The sequence below is a fragment of the Diceros bicornis genome, chromosome 40 (genome assembly GCF_020826845.1).
Source record: "Diceros bicornis minor isolate mBicDic1 chromosome 40, mDicBic1.mat.cur, whole genome shotgun sequence".
Taxonomy (NCBI): Eukaryota; Metazoa; Chordata; class Mammalia; order Perissodactyla; family Rhinocerotidae; genus Diceros; species Diceros bicornis.
Window position 1 is genome coordinate 14751522 of NC_080779.1, and position 17848 is coordinate 14769369.

Below are 17848 nucleotides of genomic sequence, written 5' to 3' on the forward strand. Positions count from 1 at the left end.
AGGCTGGGGGGTAGTAGAAAGCCATTTGGAGGCCACTGCATCCTGAGTCTACGTGTGCAAGTCCCAACATCGGACAGGTCCCAATGCTGCCGTGGGGACGAGTTAAATTCACCCCTCCGCAGGGGTGAGTGAATGACTACAAACTCCTCTGATAACCAGGCTCAGAGCAGTGACCGGGAACTCCACAAGTAAACTTATGAGAAAATATTTGAAGCATGAATACTTGGAGAAAAGAGGCGATCTGAACTACAATGTACAATATATGTTGTTTAAAGAGATTGTAAAGGTCACCACGGTCTCTCTTTGAACCTCTTAAAAGAGGCAGTGGGCAGGGAGTTATAGCTGGTACTGACTGCGCAGGCTTCTGAAGGTGGCAACTGTCATCAGCCTGGTTATTAAAGACCCCAGGGGATAGACTCTGGGTCAAGTTATCAGAATTCAGGCAGCCCTAAAATAACGAACTCACAGGCAACTTTCAGTATCTTCCAGTTTGGGAACACATTCTGTGACTTTCTCTTGTGCCCACATGGAGAAATTTGCTCTCTCCAGTCCTGACTGAGACTCTGATTTGTTATTACCATTATTATTGGCAGTGGGTGCAACAACAACGCTCTTTTCCTCACTCTAACGAGTACCTCAGCAGCTTGCCAGAGAATGTCGACGTTCTTATTCTTCCTGGCATGCACATTCTGACCCAGGAACCGCAGCAGCTCCGGCAGGCACGTCTGGCTCCGAGATCGAGGTAGGCCTGGAAGAGAGAGGGGGTCCGTGGGAGCTGGTGCCGCACCCAGGAACACAACCCAAGTAAGCTGCCGAGGCATGGAAACGGCAAAAGCTGGAAGTTGAGTGCGATTTATGCAAGAAGGGAAGGTGTGCTTAGGGGTTGGACCTGGAGCACTTAATTACTGCCATTTCACTTCCACTCACAAAGGGCAAGCACTTCATCTCCTTTCAGCTCTTCCAAGGGGCTGGAGAGTGGACATCGAATCACCGAGAGCGGCAGGAGTTAGGAGGGAGTGAGGACAATCCAGCTGTCTTCAAATCCTCCGTCAGGGATGGGGACACTTGGGGCAGGGAGTCTCGACCACGGAATGGGCTTGGGCATCCCTGGGGGCTGCGGGACCTGCAGCCTCCTCCAGGTAGACGTGGAGAGGCTTCCTCCCACTCTCTCTGACAGCTCCCCTCCACCACCAGGACGTCTCCAGGTGCTTCCAGGGCCCTTCACTGGAAGATCAGCCAGATCGCCTGGCCTAAGAACCCTGGGATTCTCAAACACCGGGATCATCAGAGAAAACGAGAAGAGCCTCAAGGTCATGTCTAAGGAAAACAGCCATGGCGCCCGAATCCCCAAATCAAAACCAAATACATGGGATTCTGGGGTCTCACTGCACAGTTTCCACCACATGACCTTACCCTGGTGTACACAGGATCCTGTGCTAATTATTTCACGTTCCTGATACATGCTCAGCGCCATGCTGCTCAAGGGACAGGAGCAGAAACAGAAATGGAAAGAAGGCTCCTGCCCGTGAAGGGCTGAGTCTGTGATGGAGGCTGTGGGAGCACAGAGGAAGCAAGCTTGAGACAGGTCAGGAAAGCTCAGCCTCCTGGAGGGGATGGTTTGGTCTTACTTCCCAAGATCAACCGTAGCTTCTCTCTCGCCTCCTCTGCCAGCCCGTCTAGCAAGTACCTGCCCACTGATGAACCAGGCAGACCTAGGGGGTATTCACCAGGTGGGCTCCATCTTCTCAGCCTCACTCAGCAGCTCTCCTGGGGCTGAAGGCTAAACGGGCTGCCGCTCCCCCAGCTTCCTGGGCATGGTCCAGTGAGACCCACGCCTGGGCTGCCTTTGCTCCTGTGGGCCACGCCCTTCCTTGCCCTTCATCATCAGGCTAGGTCAACATCTCCTAGGGCCTTGCATCCCTGGAAACGGGCCGCCCTCCAAAATGCTGAGCACAGAACTCCCCGTTCCTGACACAATGCTCACTGCTCCCATTTATCTTCTGTCCCCGGTCCCTCCCTCCCTGCTCACCTTCTGGTGCCCTGGCCAGGGACTGGGGCTCCAGCCCAAGCCTGGGTAGCCTGCCCTGTCCCTGCGCCCCGCAGCATCGGAAGGTGGGCAGTGGCAGCAGGCTGTCTGGGCCTGATGCAGGCTCTCTGGGGGACTTGCCCTCCATGCCTCAGTGTCCTCGTATGTCAAATGGGTTTGATAGGCCCACCTCCCAAGGCTGCTGTGAGGATCATGTTGGATAATTCATGCAAAGTGTGTAGGGGCCCAGGCACATGCAAGGATTTGACCAATCTGTCACTTTTAACTATGATCATCACTGAAGAACATGAGGACGCTTCGGTACCTGTGTTCCCGAGAGCCAGGTACTGATGACCTTCAGCTGAGTCCTCAGGGGGTTCTTTTATTTACCTCTTAATGTCATTGTTTTCAGCCCTGGCTGCAGCACGTGGGATCATCCAGCGAGAGTTTCTGAAACTCCGGGGGCCCAGGCCCTGCCCACCACACTTTAGGGGGGGGCCCTGGCACTACGATTTTTCTAGGCTCCCCAGTGGATTCCACCGTGTAGTCAGGGCTGGAACTTCAATGGCTCCATGGCATCTGTTCCAAGTCTCCTTCACTCCCCACAAGGCCCAGTTCTATGCTCACCTCCCTCCGTTCACTGGGAGACTTGAGCTCCCTGTACTTCCTCCCTCCCACACCAACACCCCTGCATGTCCCTACCGTCCCCTCCTCCATCCCTCCTTGCCGGCTCACCCTCCCTGGACTCCCAGGACCCTGATTTGTAGTCCTGCCATCCTCTTGCATCCCGTTTTTCTAGCTCCTTCCCCCAGGACTTCAAACACACATCTCCCACGCACTCCAGGCGTGTTTCCAACCTTCCTGCGGCCTTATCCCTCAATCTCTGCCAACATCAGGGACAGAGTGGTCCCTTCCAAGGCAGCGCCATTTGCTCACCCACTTGCCTCCACTGCATCCCTCGCCACACCGAGACTGCCCCCTTGGAGCCACCAGGGACTCCCTGTCCACACCCTCCCTTGGCTCCAGGAAACACTACTGCTCTCCTCCTGCCTCTCCAACGACTCTCTCTCCAGCCCTTCTGTCGAATCCTTTCTTCCCAACAAACCTCCACCTGGGGCCTTCCCCAAAGTTCTGTCCTCGGCCCCCTTCTTGTCTTGCACACAGTGACCTCAGCCACAAAAGGGCTCCACGTCACCCCGTGCAGCTGACCACAGCACGACAGTTCTGCCCTGCTCGGCCTCGCTCTGTGGCTCCGAGCTGCACCTCTCGTGGACCGTTTCCCCACGTCACAAAGGCAGTTGGGGCCTAGTCTGTGCCCCTTGTCCCCCCAGCCCCGCTCTTCTGCCCGTCACGTTCTTGCTGCCACCAGCTCTAGGGATCCTCGCCCAGCGCAGGCCCTTCACTGGACCTGTGAAGACGTCATATTGTCGTCTCTCTCGCTTCCCCAGCATCGTCTTCAAGTAGCCACCAGGAAGCTGCATCTCCTCTAAATCTTCCTCATGCCTCTTCTCTTCTCTCTGCCCACTGACACCAGCAGCTCAAAGACGGAGAACAAAGCAGCCTCATGGGGTGTTTCACAGCCTCACTCCCAGTCCGCCAGAGGCTAGCACCCCTCCTCAGCCCAGTCAGCACACTCTTGTCGACTCTAGACGAATCCTCGAAGGGCAGCTTTTGCCACACTGCCTCCCCACTAAAACTACTAAATGAATATCAGTTCCTCAGCCTGGCCCCTGAGGTCTCTGCAAGTCTCTCCTATCAGGACGGCTTCCCTGGTTGTCTAAGTACACAGCCTCAGAGCCAGGCCAACCCCCGTGTCCATGTGGACAACAGACACTGACCCACCTCGTGGCGCTGCTGTGAGGTTCAGTGCAGAAATGTGTATACAGCACAGCACAGAGCCAGCACGTCAGCGACCTGGGAACGCAACTGAAGCCCTTCCACACCTTCCCTCTCTGGGAACCCCCATCAGAGGACGCTGGTGTAATCAGGGCCGGGACTCTGCCTCCTTCTCCCAGGTGCCCACTGGTGGCTGGAGCAGTGCCAGCAGAGAGGCAGAGCCACTCTGAAACCCGGCTTTCCCTCCCAGGCAGGATCGACATCTCATTCATCACGGGGTCGTGTGGTGGTTCCTATAAGCGGGTGCTCAGTAAATACGTCCTGGGCTGAATTTGGGAGAGAACTCCCCACGTACAGAGAGGGCAGCGGGCCCCGGGCTCCTGCCTGAGTTTGGCAGTGGCCGCATCTTCACCAGGTGGGCACAGAGAAGGTTGAGTGTCAGCAGAGGGACTGCTGTTGTCATCTCTCCACTGCCTCCAGGGACACCAGGACAGGGGCCTTCTTGCCCCCCACACCCAGCAATAAGTGTCTGCCCAGCATCTTACTGTCTATGCACCACAGAGGGAGGTACATGGGGAGCTCACAGCAGTGGGGGGCAAGCTGACCCCCAGGCCAAGTGGGGGTCCTGCCTCTGAGATCCCACCTGTCCTACCAGCAGGAGCACAGTGCAGGCCACTGAATTCATCAATGAACGCCAGTGACCAAGACAATGTGTGAGAAAGCCCCCCATTATGTAGGTGAGAAGAGACTCGACCAGAAGAGATGAGCGAGGGCTGCAGCCTGAGGGAAGCTTCTCTGGGTGGGGATTCAGGCTGGGCAGAGTCTACGCAGGAGAACAGGAGGCCGTACGGGGCGGGGAAGCAAGGAAGGATCAGCGCACGGGGGCAGCATCCGGAAGGTTGGGGAGCAGACAGCCCAAGTGGCAGGAAGGGCTCAAACACCCAAAGTGACAAGAGACAACATGTGAAACCTACCGTGAGGGAACAAATACTCACAATCCTCTGGCAAAACCTCCTTAAACTGCTCGAAGTAGGAATTTAACCGCACCAAACTCTCCACGTTGATAACTTCTTGTAAAGAAGTATCGCCAAACCTTTGGAGGTCATAAGGGGACGCTGTTAGTTGGCTAACGTCGCTTTCCTCTAGCATGAACACAACTGCATTGAAGCTAACACTGTTGATTCTCTCATTTATTGTGCACATCTGAATTCTAAGCTACCTTCCCCTTCCCTAGCATAAAGTGATCTCTACTGTGTTGGTGATAAGTTCAAATACATTTCATTAGCAGGAACCAGCATAATTGTCACAGATGTGCCTAAGAGACCATCAGAGCCAGACTGTCCGTACCAGACACTGCTGCAGCAGAGGAACCCCTCACACGGACGCTCAGCTGGGGGCCCTCGTGTCTTCTCATCCTCGAGGTGCTTAGGAGAGGGGAGGGCAGTGGAGTTATGCTAGGGAGTGAGGACACGGTCCTGTACTTGAATCTGAAGTCCCCCTGCTTGCTGAATGACCAGACCCGACCAGCTGTTCCTCCCGGACCATGCATGAGGCGCTAGCTCTTTTCTCACCACGCAGGCTCACCCTGTGGACACCTGGCAGGCAGGCAGGATGCGCCAGATGCATAAGGGAGACGCAGTGGAAAGCCACCCACAAGGAAAGCGCGAGACGGTCATTAAAACATGTCGGCTCTGAAGTCCAGGGCCAGGCTGCCCAGTCCAGCTCCACCACCTCCCTGCCAAGTGACCTCCCTGCGCATCAGCCTCTTTGTGGTCCCACGTCATCCCTCAGAGGGCAGGACTCCCTCCCGTGGTCCACCACAGCCCATCCACCCCTGATGCCCACGATGGCTTTTCCTCTAGACACCTGCTCCCTTGGGGGTCGCCCCTGGGACACTGGCGAGCTGGGCTTGTTTATGAGCTGAGGGGAGAGTGTCCCAGGAGCAGACGAACAGCAAAGCAAAGAGCCTGCCCTCTCCAAGTCTTCCCCACCCCCACTGTCACGGCCCCCTCCACCTGGCCCTCTGCTCACTGCGACATGGCCTTGCTTCAACCCTTTCCAGAAACCGCTCTTGCCGAGTCGTCAGGAACAGCAGCTGCCAGATGCAGGGGATGTCATTCTCCTCCCTGGGACACCTCCGTGCTGGGCCCCCCATGCTACCCACCCTCCCCCCTGAAGTGGGCTCCTCAGCTCTGCTCACAACTTAGAGGTCTCCGCTTTCTGGGCTGGTGCTCTCAGCCTGAGTCCAGCCCTCCATCTGCCCTGAGTATGACCCTCCTCTGGTTGCTGAGGTCAGTGAGTGGCATCATCCACTCACGACCGATCTAGAAACCTGGGTCTGTCCACTCTCCTCACTGGCTCTCTCTCACACCCTGCCCAACTGAAGACCAAATCTTCCATTTTACCACCAAAATAGTTCTCCATCTACACCACCCCTGCCTGGTGCAGGTCACTGCCTCTGGCCTGGAATCTTTCCAACAACCTGAGTCCTCATCACACTCATCTCCCTCACATCACACTCATCTCCCCCATCTGACAGCACACGGCCAGCAAATCATCTACTTAAGACTAATTAAATCTGATTGTGTCCTGCCCTACTTACAAGTTTTTCCATGTCTCCCACCAGCCACACCACATTTGCTAAGTGCGGGTGACACTACACCTAGGGGTCAGTGGACATTGACCATTGGGTTCAAAAGGCCCAGCAGGAATACGGCGTATCATGCCAGAGACCAAATTTCCTTAACTGCAAGTACTCTATTTTTTTATACTAAAACACATACATCACATGAATGCAAATGATAAAATAGAAAAGATTTTCATGTAGTAATGCAAGGCCATTATAGGCTATACACATCCAAGCTCCATCCTCCCCAACACACATATACACATGCACACACACGCTTGCACACATGGGTACATGTGACTCCTCCTTGTTGCCTGGCTGGTGACCCTGGAGGGAGTTTACAAGGCACAGGCCTTTAGGATCAAGGCACAGCTTGCGGCCTGGCACACCGGCCTCTCTAACCTCAGCACTGTCCATTCCTTCCTGCGACGTGGGCCTCCGGCCCCCACGCGCTTTCTCCCCACCTGCCTCTGCTTGGCTTTCTAGCCTGGGACACCAGGTCCCTCCTCCATTTCCTCATCTGACTAACTCCTACTTACTCTTCTAAACCCATTTCAGCCATCACTGGTCCAGGAAGCCCTCACAGACCCTCTCAGCCCTCGTTAGGGCCCCTACTCTCTGCATTTATCTTCATTCTTGCACTCACAGCTCTCTCCTCCCAGCCCAAGTCTCTTGAGGACACAGACCATGTTGTCTGGTTCATCTTTGTGTCCCCAGCACCAAAGAAAGGGCTGGGTATATGGCTGCACCTCAAGAATGCTGGCCAAAGGAAGGAAGGGATACCAAAGCCTGTACAGCACTCAGAGCCTACAGAGGGCACGTATGTTTTCTACATCATCTCAATGGCCTCTCCAGCCACTGTGGCTCCCGAGAGGGCCGGGCACGCACCTCTCAGCCAGAGTCTGCTGCTCGTTGATGCCCACGTTGAAGAGGACGGGCTGCACCCGCAGCAGCATGCCGCTCTGGATCTCCCGGGGCAGGGCATCGAACAGGGGGCCTGGCAGAGGGATCCGCACGTTAAACCCGTCGCTGGAAAACAGAGGAGAGAGGAAGAGCCGGGGTCAGGCCTGTGACGGGGGAGACGGGGGAGGAGGCGTGTGTGAAGAGGAAGACCAAGCTCGTCTCCCTTCAGGAGTGTGGACTGGCCGTCTGGCTCAGTGATTTCCACACTGCCGGTCATGGACCTTTAAAGGGATGTGAAATTAACGTCGATCAGCATTTTTAACTGAATGAAATGGAATAAAACAAAAATTAAGAGCACATCACACATAATAAACATAAATTAAAACACTGCGCTAGTTTGAGAATTAAAAAATTATTTCTACCGATTTCCGGTGATGACGGGTAGCATGTCAGTTGATGCATTAGAAGTGGCCTGAGTGACTTTGAAGGTCACGTTCCTCAAGTCCATGATTCCAAGGCTCATGTCCTCCAGCATGGCCAGCTCCTCACCTGGAGGCAAGAGAGGGAAGGAGGGCTGTCAGGAAGAGGGGACCTGCCCCTATTCCTGTGGACTCAGCAGGGACACAGAGTTGGGCGTAGACAGAAGGTGATGAGATCAGGCGAGACTGTGATGAGAGGGGGCAGGAATGTGAGAGGGGCCCCGCCGAGCCTCTCCACCAGGAGACTCACTTCTCCGTGAGTAAACACTGCTCCACGGCTGCATTAAAAAACGCACCTGCTAGAAACGTGTGTCATACCTCCCAGCCTTTCCTGGTCAAGGAAAGTGTAGGGAGAGAAATCGACATGCACGGAGCCTCAGAAGGCAAAGCTGGCTCCTCAGAAATGGACAGAGAGAGAAGGAAACAGTGTATTGTGGCCGGATCTTTCCATTACACAGGACTTGATATTTATTTGATGTTTTATAACTCCAAAGATTAACATTAATTAATTTAAAAAATTATCCATTTTTACCTTCTCCGCAGAAATAAATAGAAAATGAAGGTAGGGAGAAGAGAAACTTTTTAGAGAGCAATTTGGAAACATCTATGAAATTTAAGAACATTCTCACCCTTTGACCCAGTGACTTTCCTTCTATTAATTTAGTGTCTGCAGAAATGGGCCCACAGCGCACAAAGACTCACGTGCAGAGACGTATGGCAGCACTGCTCTAACGGAGGCAATTCAGAGAGGCCCCACGCCCGAAAGGAAGTTACTGCTTAAATAATTAGCATCCATCCTCAACTAGGAAGATCTTCAGGATATGTGACACCCCCACCAAAATGCTAAGGGGGGGCGTGGGTAGCTATACAGGGCTTTTAGTTGGTTCTTTGTTACATATTGTGGTGATGTTTGGATTTATTTCCGGCACGTATTACTTGTGTAATCAGAAAAGTCTTTAGGAAGCAAGGACGAGACTCACACACGTCCGCCCTGCTTGGGAGCCCGGGGTCCAGGGGGCGCTGTGGGGGCCTGGAGTCTCACCATAGGTGCTCAGCAGGCTCTCGAACTGGGCGAGCAGCCCGATGGTGTAGAGCTGCCGCAGGAAGCCGTCGTCGTGCAGACAGTTCCTCAGCTTGATGATGAAGCCACAGACGAGCGCGGTCAGCTGTGGGGGGACATGGGCTAGAGCAGTTGTGGGGGACAGACACCTCCTCGCCAAATGGCGGTTGGCTCGTGCCGCGCCCTGGGCCCCAAGATCCTCTGTTTCCACTGCTCTAATCGGGCTGCAGCAGCGCCACCCCCCCACCCCCAGGGGTCTGAGGGCAGGGAGCGCCTGCCCCTGGGGCCATGGAGGGTAGAGGTCACGGGCAGGGCGTGCAGAGCCCCAGGCTTCCTGCTTCTGTTGCTCCCAAAGGCCCGTTTGGTTTTGGTTCAGCTTCTGACCTGACCTGCCTGGGGTTACTCCTGGGCTAGAACCTTCAGGAAGCCCAGAATTAATTCCCCCGCAGTGAAAGAGTCTAGATACTCGCAGACCCATACCAGCTCTGGCTGGAAACCGAGGTGATCACAACAAAGAGCAGAGTGAGCGACAACATGGTCACTCCGCAAGTTTCCTCAGTGGAAGGTGTTCTGTGGGGTCAAACGGGCCTCATCAGGATGGGTGGGGGAACTGCGGAGAACCAGCCCAAACCTCAGTCACTGCTCACTCTGCTAATTCGATTACTGGCATCTATTAAAGTGGTGACATTCATTTCAGTTCTCCCCTTCTCTGAAGGATTACAGAAATGATTAAAACAGGGTCGTGCACGAGCTGCAGAATTCAGGCACCTGCTGTTTTATGAACGAGAAAACAGACTGCACTGAGAGCAAACACCCGTGTCTCCCTCATTAAACTCCTTTGTAGGGGGGAAAAAAAGAGGCTACAAAGAGGCCCATGCCATCCACAACCCCACCACCTCCGCGGTGCAGGAGTCACAGACATGTGTGTTCCGTTAGCACCAGCTCCTCAGGGAGAAGCAAGTGTGGAATCAGATCCCCTCCAAAACACACTTGGATCCAGTAGGTTTCTTCCCTCCGTGTGGAAATCTAGACTTCTCTAGTAAATAAATCTAAAAGCAACAGGCAGGAGAAAATACTGCCATCTACAGTTTTCCCAGCGTGCAGCGAGAGGGACAGGCTTCCTACACCTGTTTTTCTGAGGCAGAAGGTGTCCGTGGCCTCTCGCGCGCCACCCCCGGGGCTTACGGTTTGGCAGAAGACCACGTCGCGGCGGTACTGCAGGCTCAGGTACATGGCTATGGTGGGAGCGCTGTCTTGCATGAGCAGGAAGACCATCGCCTTCTTGGCCTTGTCACTCATCATGGCCACGCAGTCTGTGAGGGTGGTCAGCAGGGGGTAAAGGGCCTCGCTCCATTCACCTGGGCACGAGGGAAGGTATGGTTTTAGAAGGAAGATTCTAAGAATTGTGTTCTGAAAGTTTAACAAGTTACCTGTCCCCTAGCCCCTGTACTGTGCTCTCCATTCCCCCTCTCCTCCCTCTCTGGATCTTCTAACTCTGCTTGGCCCATGCTCTCGCCTAGAACTGGCATCAAGTTCTGCCTGGAAGCAACCCAGTCTCGAACCTTCTAGCCTGAAGCTCTTCCAGTAAACTCAAATATCAGTCCTACTACGGGATCACTGACACATGCCTGGTCTCCTGAAACTACTAGGGACTCTACACATAAATACTCAAGACTATTCCTTTTGAGGAAAATAGCAAAAAAGCTTCTGCAAGTCAGAAGCAAGAAAACTATTCTGTCTGCAGAGGCCAATCCCCTTCCACAGCCCCACGGTTCCTCCACAGGGAAGAGAAGGGCAGCAGAAAAGTGGCATGTTCTCTTGCTTCACTTGACCCAGGCATTAAGGCAGAGACCCCTGTCCTTCTAGAGCAAAGGACACCTCCACCCTCCTCCAGCCTTTGTGAAACTGTGCTAAATTCTCACTTTGCACATCTGGAAGGAAGACCATTCCACACGGTTCCCGTGTTTTCAGCTCTCAGAGCGTCCCTGCCTTGTGTACTCACTTTCTTCCCCACCCCCCAACTTCCTGCCCACTGCCATCTTTTTCTAGCTTAGTTTTTTTTTAGGAATACAAGGAAACTCTGACCCTGTACCAAAACAACTTCTTAAAAATAGAACCTCAGGGGAGATAAATAGAGTGAAAGGTATTTTTGGCTTTGGCTCTTTTTTTTCCTTCCTATTTAGAAGACATTAAAAAGAGAGAAGACATGCCCTCATCAGTTACATTTTTAACAGGTTACCAAGCCCATAAATAAGCATTTGACCATCACTGCTGGGCGAGCCCACCACACCAAAAACAGCGGAGGCAGTGGAGTGAAGCCCTTTGAGGATGAGGGTGCGAGCCAGAGAATGCCCACAAATGTCACTGCACTCTGGGAAGGCCACGGGGCCGCGTGAGCAGTGCAGCTGCCAGAAGGGTCAGCTCTGTCTTAGATCAACAGAATCTAAAAACCAGAGAGAAGGCAGATGTGGCTCTGCTCTCTCAAACTGTACACTTAGCACTTTGTTGAGAAACAAATTTAGAGAAATGACTAAAACCTGTAAAAGGACTTCCCTATATTCAGTGTTTGGTTAACGTAGATTTGCAAGTATATGTAGCAATTCAAAATGTGGACATGATCTAACTGTACATGCAGGCACACTGTACGTGGGCATGGATTTATATCTGTAATGGAAAAAAGCAGGCTTAAATTTAGAAAGTCTACAGCAGAAAGGTCTTAGCAAATAAAGCGTGGTGAAAAAGAACATTGGACTGAGGAGTGGAAAATGTGAGTCCCAGGCCCCAGCTGCTGCTAAGTGGTGGGCCCTGGGCAAGTCCCTTGACCCCTCAGCCACATGGGTCCTGCCCGGTAAAATGGGAGTGCTGTGCTAAATAATGTCCGCCACATGGGTCCTGCCCGGTAAAATGGGAGTGCTGTGCTAGATAATGTCCAAGTCCCTTTCCTCCTCTAAAATTCTTAGAGACACGTTTTTGTTTCTCTGAAGAACTCTGTTGAATGAATGTCAATTATATTCAGCCAACTATCAAAGATGGTCAATAGCATAATAGCCAAATAGTCTGGGGAAAGGTAGGCAGTCATTAAGACTATTTTTCACTGAGAAGTAAATGCTCTTAGACCAAATGTTGCCAATTTTACTTTGTTTTTCCACTTAATATGCACATACATATGTAATTAATATGCAAATCATGATAATCTTAACCTGAAAATGATCAGAATATACAAGTGGTCATATTTGACTAAGTGAGCCCTCTCTATACAACAGTTTTTGACTCTGCCTACTTCTCTTTCAAAAAAATCCATATAAGAATGACTCAGCTTTGCTACATTAGGGAAAAAAAAAACAACACTGAAAAAATTGGCACATAGGAAGAATAGTTAAAAAGCACTAAGTGTGTGTCCTAGAGACAAGGAGATGTGGACCTGGGGGAGGAGGGTCTACATCTGCCCAGAGGAGGGCTCAGACATGTCTGGGTGGCTCCAGAGTCTATAACAGTATCGACCACCATTTCTACAATCCCTACCAGTGCTTCGCTTTAGAACTGCTTTCTCATTTAACCCACAGAGACAGGGTCAGTAATACAGGTAAGGAAACAGGCTCAGAAAGGTCAACAGACACACACAAAGAGCCAGCATTGGTACACGTCTGACTGACTCTAAACCCCATGTTATTTCTAGTACGTCAGGTGCTTCTGCTGGTAGAGAGTAGAGGGTGGAGGGTAATACATTTTGGGTCAATATGAGGAAAAACTAAAATAAAAAACTTCCAAATAAAATGAAATTCAGGGACAGTAACAAGATTTCTACCCGAGACCTTTACTTAAGTAAAGGTATCCGAGATGTTAGGGTCGATGAAGGGATTACGCCCTGCTTCCTTCACCATGAAAGTCTTGCTATGAAAAAAATATCAGCGACTAAACACGTGTCCTTGCTGATGTAGCTGATTCCCCTTTGGGGCAAGCTCCTTATCTAGCTGCTAACCTGTAACATTCACTGACTAGTAGCCAATCCACGGACCATTCTACTTGAGATAACTTTGAAGGCCTCTTTCGAGCCCATATGTTGTTTTTGCATTTTTTCTCATTAACAGGGGAGGGAGGGAGGGAGATTGAGAGAAAGAGAAAGAGAGAGAGAAAATGTGTCTGTGTTTCCACCCAGATTAAATACAGCCCTGCAGGAAAAGCCAAAGGAACTCCTGGCAGGGGACCATTTTAGACCATTTGACATCACCTGTGGAGAAGCCACCAATGCTTCTGGAAATGGCATAAAACAAGGAGAGTTCTACAAGCCAGGCGTTGTCTATGCTGCCTGGGAACCCACCAGTCTTCCCAGTAGCTCTATAAGCTTCAGGACACCCAGAGTTGAGAAGAACCCCTAAGCTCCTAGGGGGTGGGTTCATGATGTGGCCGCACCCTTTCCTGGACCTGACTGCTGGGTATGGTCCTGGACTTCCCCACCGCTGAGGCTCTGGGGAAATCAGCTGTGTGAAGGCACTGACCTGCCATGGAGGAAAGGTGAGGACGACTGGATGACTGGAGACAGACACAAAGGAGGAGAAGGCAGAAGGGCCAGGAGAGGCCATCGGGAGGAAGGGACCACGGTTATCACCTGTGCATCTACTAAGGCCTCAGTGGCCCTGAGAGTGCAGGGTATTGGGGTCTGAGACCCAACATTGACTTTATGGGGAAAGAGAAAGTGTAAAGGGGCTGAAAGCAAATCGGGGCGGGGCTATGATGTACCCCATCAGATGAGCTAACTTGGACTGGGTTCTGGGGGTTGCTGCCAGGAGTCACCATGGCGAGCTCAGCTGAAATCTCGGTGCTGTGCAAGCTGAGAGGATACACTAACTGACGGGAACAGTTTGGTAAATCCCACAATCGCCGATTTGCTGCACTCTAGACATAAAGCAGGGGTCCTGCTATCTCATATTTATATCCAGTCAGAAATACGTAATCATCAGACTGATCATGCAGCTGTTTTTTGGAGTATAAGAAAAAAACATATTATTTGGGGGTCTCATGCTCACTCTGGAAAAACCACAAGCCATATCCAGGAAACCCATTATGAACTAGAGCAGGGGTCGGCACGCTTTGTCTGTAAAGGGCTAAACGGTAAATATTTCAGGCTTTGAAGGCACGGGGTCTCTGTCGCAACTACTTGACTCTGACATTGCCCCACAAAAGCAGCCACAGACAATATGTGAACATACGGGTGTGACTGGTTTCCAATAAAACATTATTTATAAGAACAGGTGGTGGATGGGACTCTGCTCAGAGCTGCAGTCTGCCGACCCCTGAACTAGAGCCATAAACATGGATTTCTACATGCAAATGCAGCAAAAAGATTCCATTTCTAGCGCTAACTCCAACTGAAACCATAGCAACGCCTGGTAAGAATTCTAAAGCTGCACCTGGACTCAGAAGAGAGGATGCTGTGTGACTGCGAATGTCACACTGTTTGGGTGGCTACATGGGATCTGACCATCCCCTCCATGTAATGTGTACAAGTTTAGGTGAAATCACAGGAAGCACCATTTACAAACATGGACCTCTCTAAATCAGGTCACCCACTCCAGGAAGCCCAATACGCTCATGAGCATTAACCATCTGAAAGATTTTAGGAGGGGAAAGTGAAAAAAATGCATGGTAGCCTGCTTCAGGCCACCATCCCCAACCCAACCGGTCCCTCACCAACTCTAAGAAAAACTGCTACATACCTCACAATGAAGAAACTCCTAAAATATTTTCCTAACTCTGGGAGAACAAGGTAATCTTTCATATTTAGCTACAAACGCTAGCTGAGTATTAAAAAGACAACTGCAGAAGCCTTGAACGGAAACCACGTACCTGGGCTGGACTCTTCAGGAGGGGGGCTGCAATCTGCACAGAAATGGAGGGCGACACGGATGATTAAGGAGCAGCACACAGTTCAAACACGAACAACTCAACGCTTGGAGCAAGTGCATCAGCAGCTGGCAGTAAGGTGGCTAAACCAAACAGAAGAGGTCGGGGCCTGCCTGCCTCTTCCCCAAGAAGGCGCGAGAAGGCCCTCCTGGGCAGCCAAACTCTCTTGGTGGTAAACACTGTTGGATTCACCGGCGTAAACATTCATGTTGCTAATACTTCAACATAAAATGCTCTTCAGGATGAGCAAACTAACAAATTACAATGTGATCAAGCGCCCACATCGATCACATTGTGTGTGGCAGAGCCCCATGTTGGCTCACCACATCTGGAAGCAAACTTGTAATGAGAGAGACTGGCCAGTAAATTGAGCGTTCCCAGGTCAGAGCCACTGCCCTGACTGGTGGAACCTGGGCTAAAGATTGACCGCTGAGATCCAAAAGGTTAGGATCCAGTGAGGAAACCAATGTACCAAAAAACATCTAGGCCAATCTTTAAAATTGAAACCAAATACAAAACTTTTATGACTTGGGAGAAGTCTAGAATTAGAATGTCCCTACAGGTCTCTAAAAGAATACAAATTTTAATTCAGTTTCGCCTGCACTGAGTCACAATGGGAAGTAGTCATTTCAATTTCACATTTCCCTTAAAAACTCTGAAATCTCTGGTTTACTGGGTGTGCCACCTGAAAGAAAACAAGTTTGAAAAGGGATCATTTGCAGTAAAAGTTTATTTTATTTTGTGCCTAAACTTTTCAGTTCAACAAATATCTTCAGGGTATTGAAAATAGGTAGTTTCAGATCCCCAAGAATAGTCAAAACCAGCGTTACGGAGACTTTTATAACTTGGATTGTCCAGAAATGGGGTGGCAAGGGATCCTTCCTCTCTAATTATCTTTGGCAATGACTTCTTAAACTGGCAAAGGGGATAGAAATAGAGAAAAATTAAAGGCCTCTATGAGGTGAAGACTTCAACCTCTTCGTTAGAGCCCAAATATCCTGAGCACATCTGCCTAACAGAGACGGAAATCTACAATGATGTGGAGTGATGCAGAGCACTGCTTCTTAAACATCTGTCTGGCTAATCAGAATTGCCTCAGGCCTTGAAAGAAATACAGATTTCTGCCTCCCCAAAACCCTTCCTCCAAGATTCCAAGTCTGAATGAGGAGGAAGGTCCAGGAGCCTGTTTTTATGATCTTCCATGGTGACCCCAAACAGCGAGGTTGGCACCTTTCCTGAGAAGGGATCAGGGTTAAAGCCGGCTGGGTAAATTCAATCTTTCAATCAAACAGGAGAAGAGGGGTCTCCTCTGGTATTCCTGGACTAGTGGCTTATAATTTGTCTTAGGTCACAGAGTCCCTTGAGATTTGACCACCACTATGTACATTTTCTCCATGAACATGCAAATTTTAGCACATAACCTCAGGGGCACATGAACCTGGGGTACAACCCATAGACCTCAGGTTAAGAACAACCTGGGTCAGGGTTTGAACGGCTCTTCTGGGATGAGGAGAGCAAAAGAGTGTGTGTGTGGAAGGCAATGGAAGCCACCAAATCCTGGCAGGTGGGTGGCGGTGGTAGAAGGGGTATGGGGCACCTGTGGGGAAAATGGGGAGGAGAGAGAGGCTCATGGAGCCTCTGTGGTTCCGCTGGTAGGGACTTGTCAGCGGGTCCTGCAGAGCCCCAGCACTGGGTGATCCCTGCCCACCAGGTAAGGCTCTGAGCAGTTCTGCTGGAGGGCAAGCAGAGAGGCAGGGCAACTCCTTGGTGAAGGATGAAAACCAAGGACTCAGGACAGGGTAGAGAACTGGAATGAAAAGTGATGATGCCTTTCAAAGAGGCACAGAGTTGTTCATATGTAATAAATATGCTGGTGTGACCACAATCTGCTCATTAGGCCAAAACCACAACCCCAGGAATTTGGAATGGTATAAAACGTCATGACAGAACCCAGCCCTGGCCTGGAGGACAAGAGATTGAGTAAAATGAATGGCTCAGCGTCTGGCTCTTTCTGATCCTCCTGATCACACCGAGGTCTGAACAGCTTCCAGGCTATGCTCAAGATTTTTTTATCAAGGACCATCCACGGTTAATTTAGTGGCATATGGTTTCATACATTTCTCTGAATTCTGATCAGCAGAGTTAGACTCTCTCAAATGTATGCTTCACATTCCCATGATCACAACATAGCTGATTTGTATGGCACACACAATCACCAGTCATGCCCCAAATACCACAAATAAATGCTCATTTCAATAACTTCAAAACTGCATTTAAATTTGTCCATATTTGAACAATATGGGTTATGCCTAGAAAAAAAGGACATTTAAGTTATGGATATAACAGTATAGCTGATTAAATAAACTATCTCCTGCATTTAAAAACATCCAATAAATTGCTTTTTATAACTGCAGACAAAATTTTAAGTTACAAGCAAGACAACATTAAAGAGAAATGAGCAACGGACTTGCAGAATTTTTTCAAAACACAATTTACATTAAAAAAAAAATGCGAACACGAACAGAGACAAAATAGCTCCATGAACCAATCACAGGTGTGGGGAACTGACACTATAATCCCTCATAGATGGAAAAGTGGAGACGTGAACACTGTTGAAACAGAGACGCAAGGGAACAGTGCCCGGAAGACAGACTGCAGGCAGATTAAAAAGGTGACGGCATGTTACACATGAAGAAGAGTTTATCAAGAGGCTTGGATGAAGGAGCACAATTCTGTCTTGAACGAAAGTTGCCCAATTCAAAAATTACAAGTCCTGGCTGTACGAAGCCTCACCCTGGCACATCTGGGCCTTACTTACCACGACTTAATGCTCCCAAAGAACAGCAAAGGGGAGGCAGAAGCTCGGTCTGCAGCTGGGTCTCAGATGCCTGGCCTATAACGCCCTCTAGTTCTTACATGAAAAGACGGAAGGCCCTGAGCTGCAGAGACCGAGGATGCGGTCGTTTAGAAAGCATCATCCCCATCTTGAAGGCTATAAGCAGGGCAGGGCGTCTGGT

The 17848-nt window shown here is 50.7% G+C and overlaps 1 protein-coding gene across 7 annotated transcripts in view; it reads right to left on the reverse strand.

The window, feature by feature from the left end:
* INPP4A (inositol polyphosphate-4-phosphatase type I A) overlaps positions 1–17848 on the reverse strand; it is a 138576-nt gene that overhangs the window by 15145 nt on the left and 105583 nt on the right. For 5 of the 7 annotated variants that reach the window (XM_058534503.1, XM_058534498.1, XM_058534504.1 and 2 more), the window contains exons 17-23: positions 14775–14807; positions 10116–10288; positions 8913–9036; positions 7814–7940; positions 7377–7517; positions 4858–4955; positions 636–748 (exon numbers count right to left, since the gene is read on the reverse strand). In XM_058534503.1, the coding sequence (XP_058390486.1) occupies positions 636–748; positions 4858–4955; positions 7377–7517; positions 7814–7940; positions 8913–9036; positions 10116–10288; positions 14775–14807 (809 nt within the window). The remainder of the gene's footprint in view (positions 1–635; positions 749–4857; positions 4956–7376; positions 7518–7813; positions 7941–8912; positions 9037–10115; positions 10289–14774; positions 14808–17848) is intronic. The other 2 variants (XM_058534501.1, XM_058534505.1) reach the window with 1 other exon arrangement.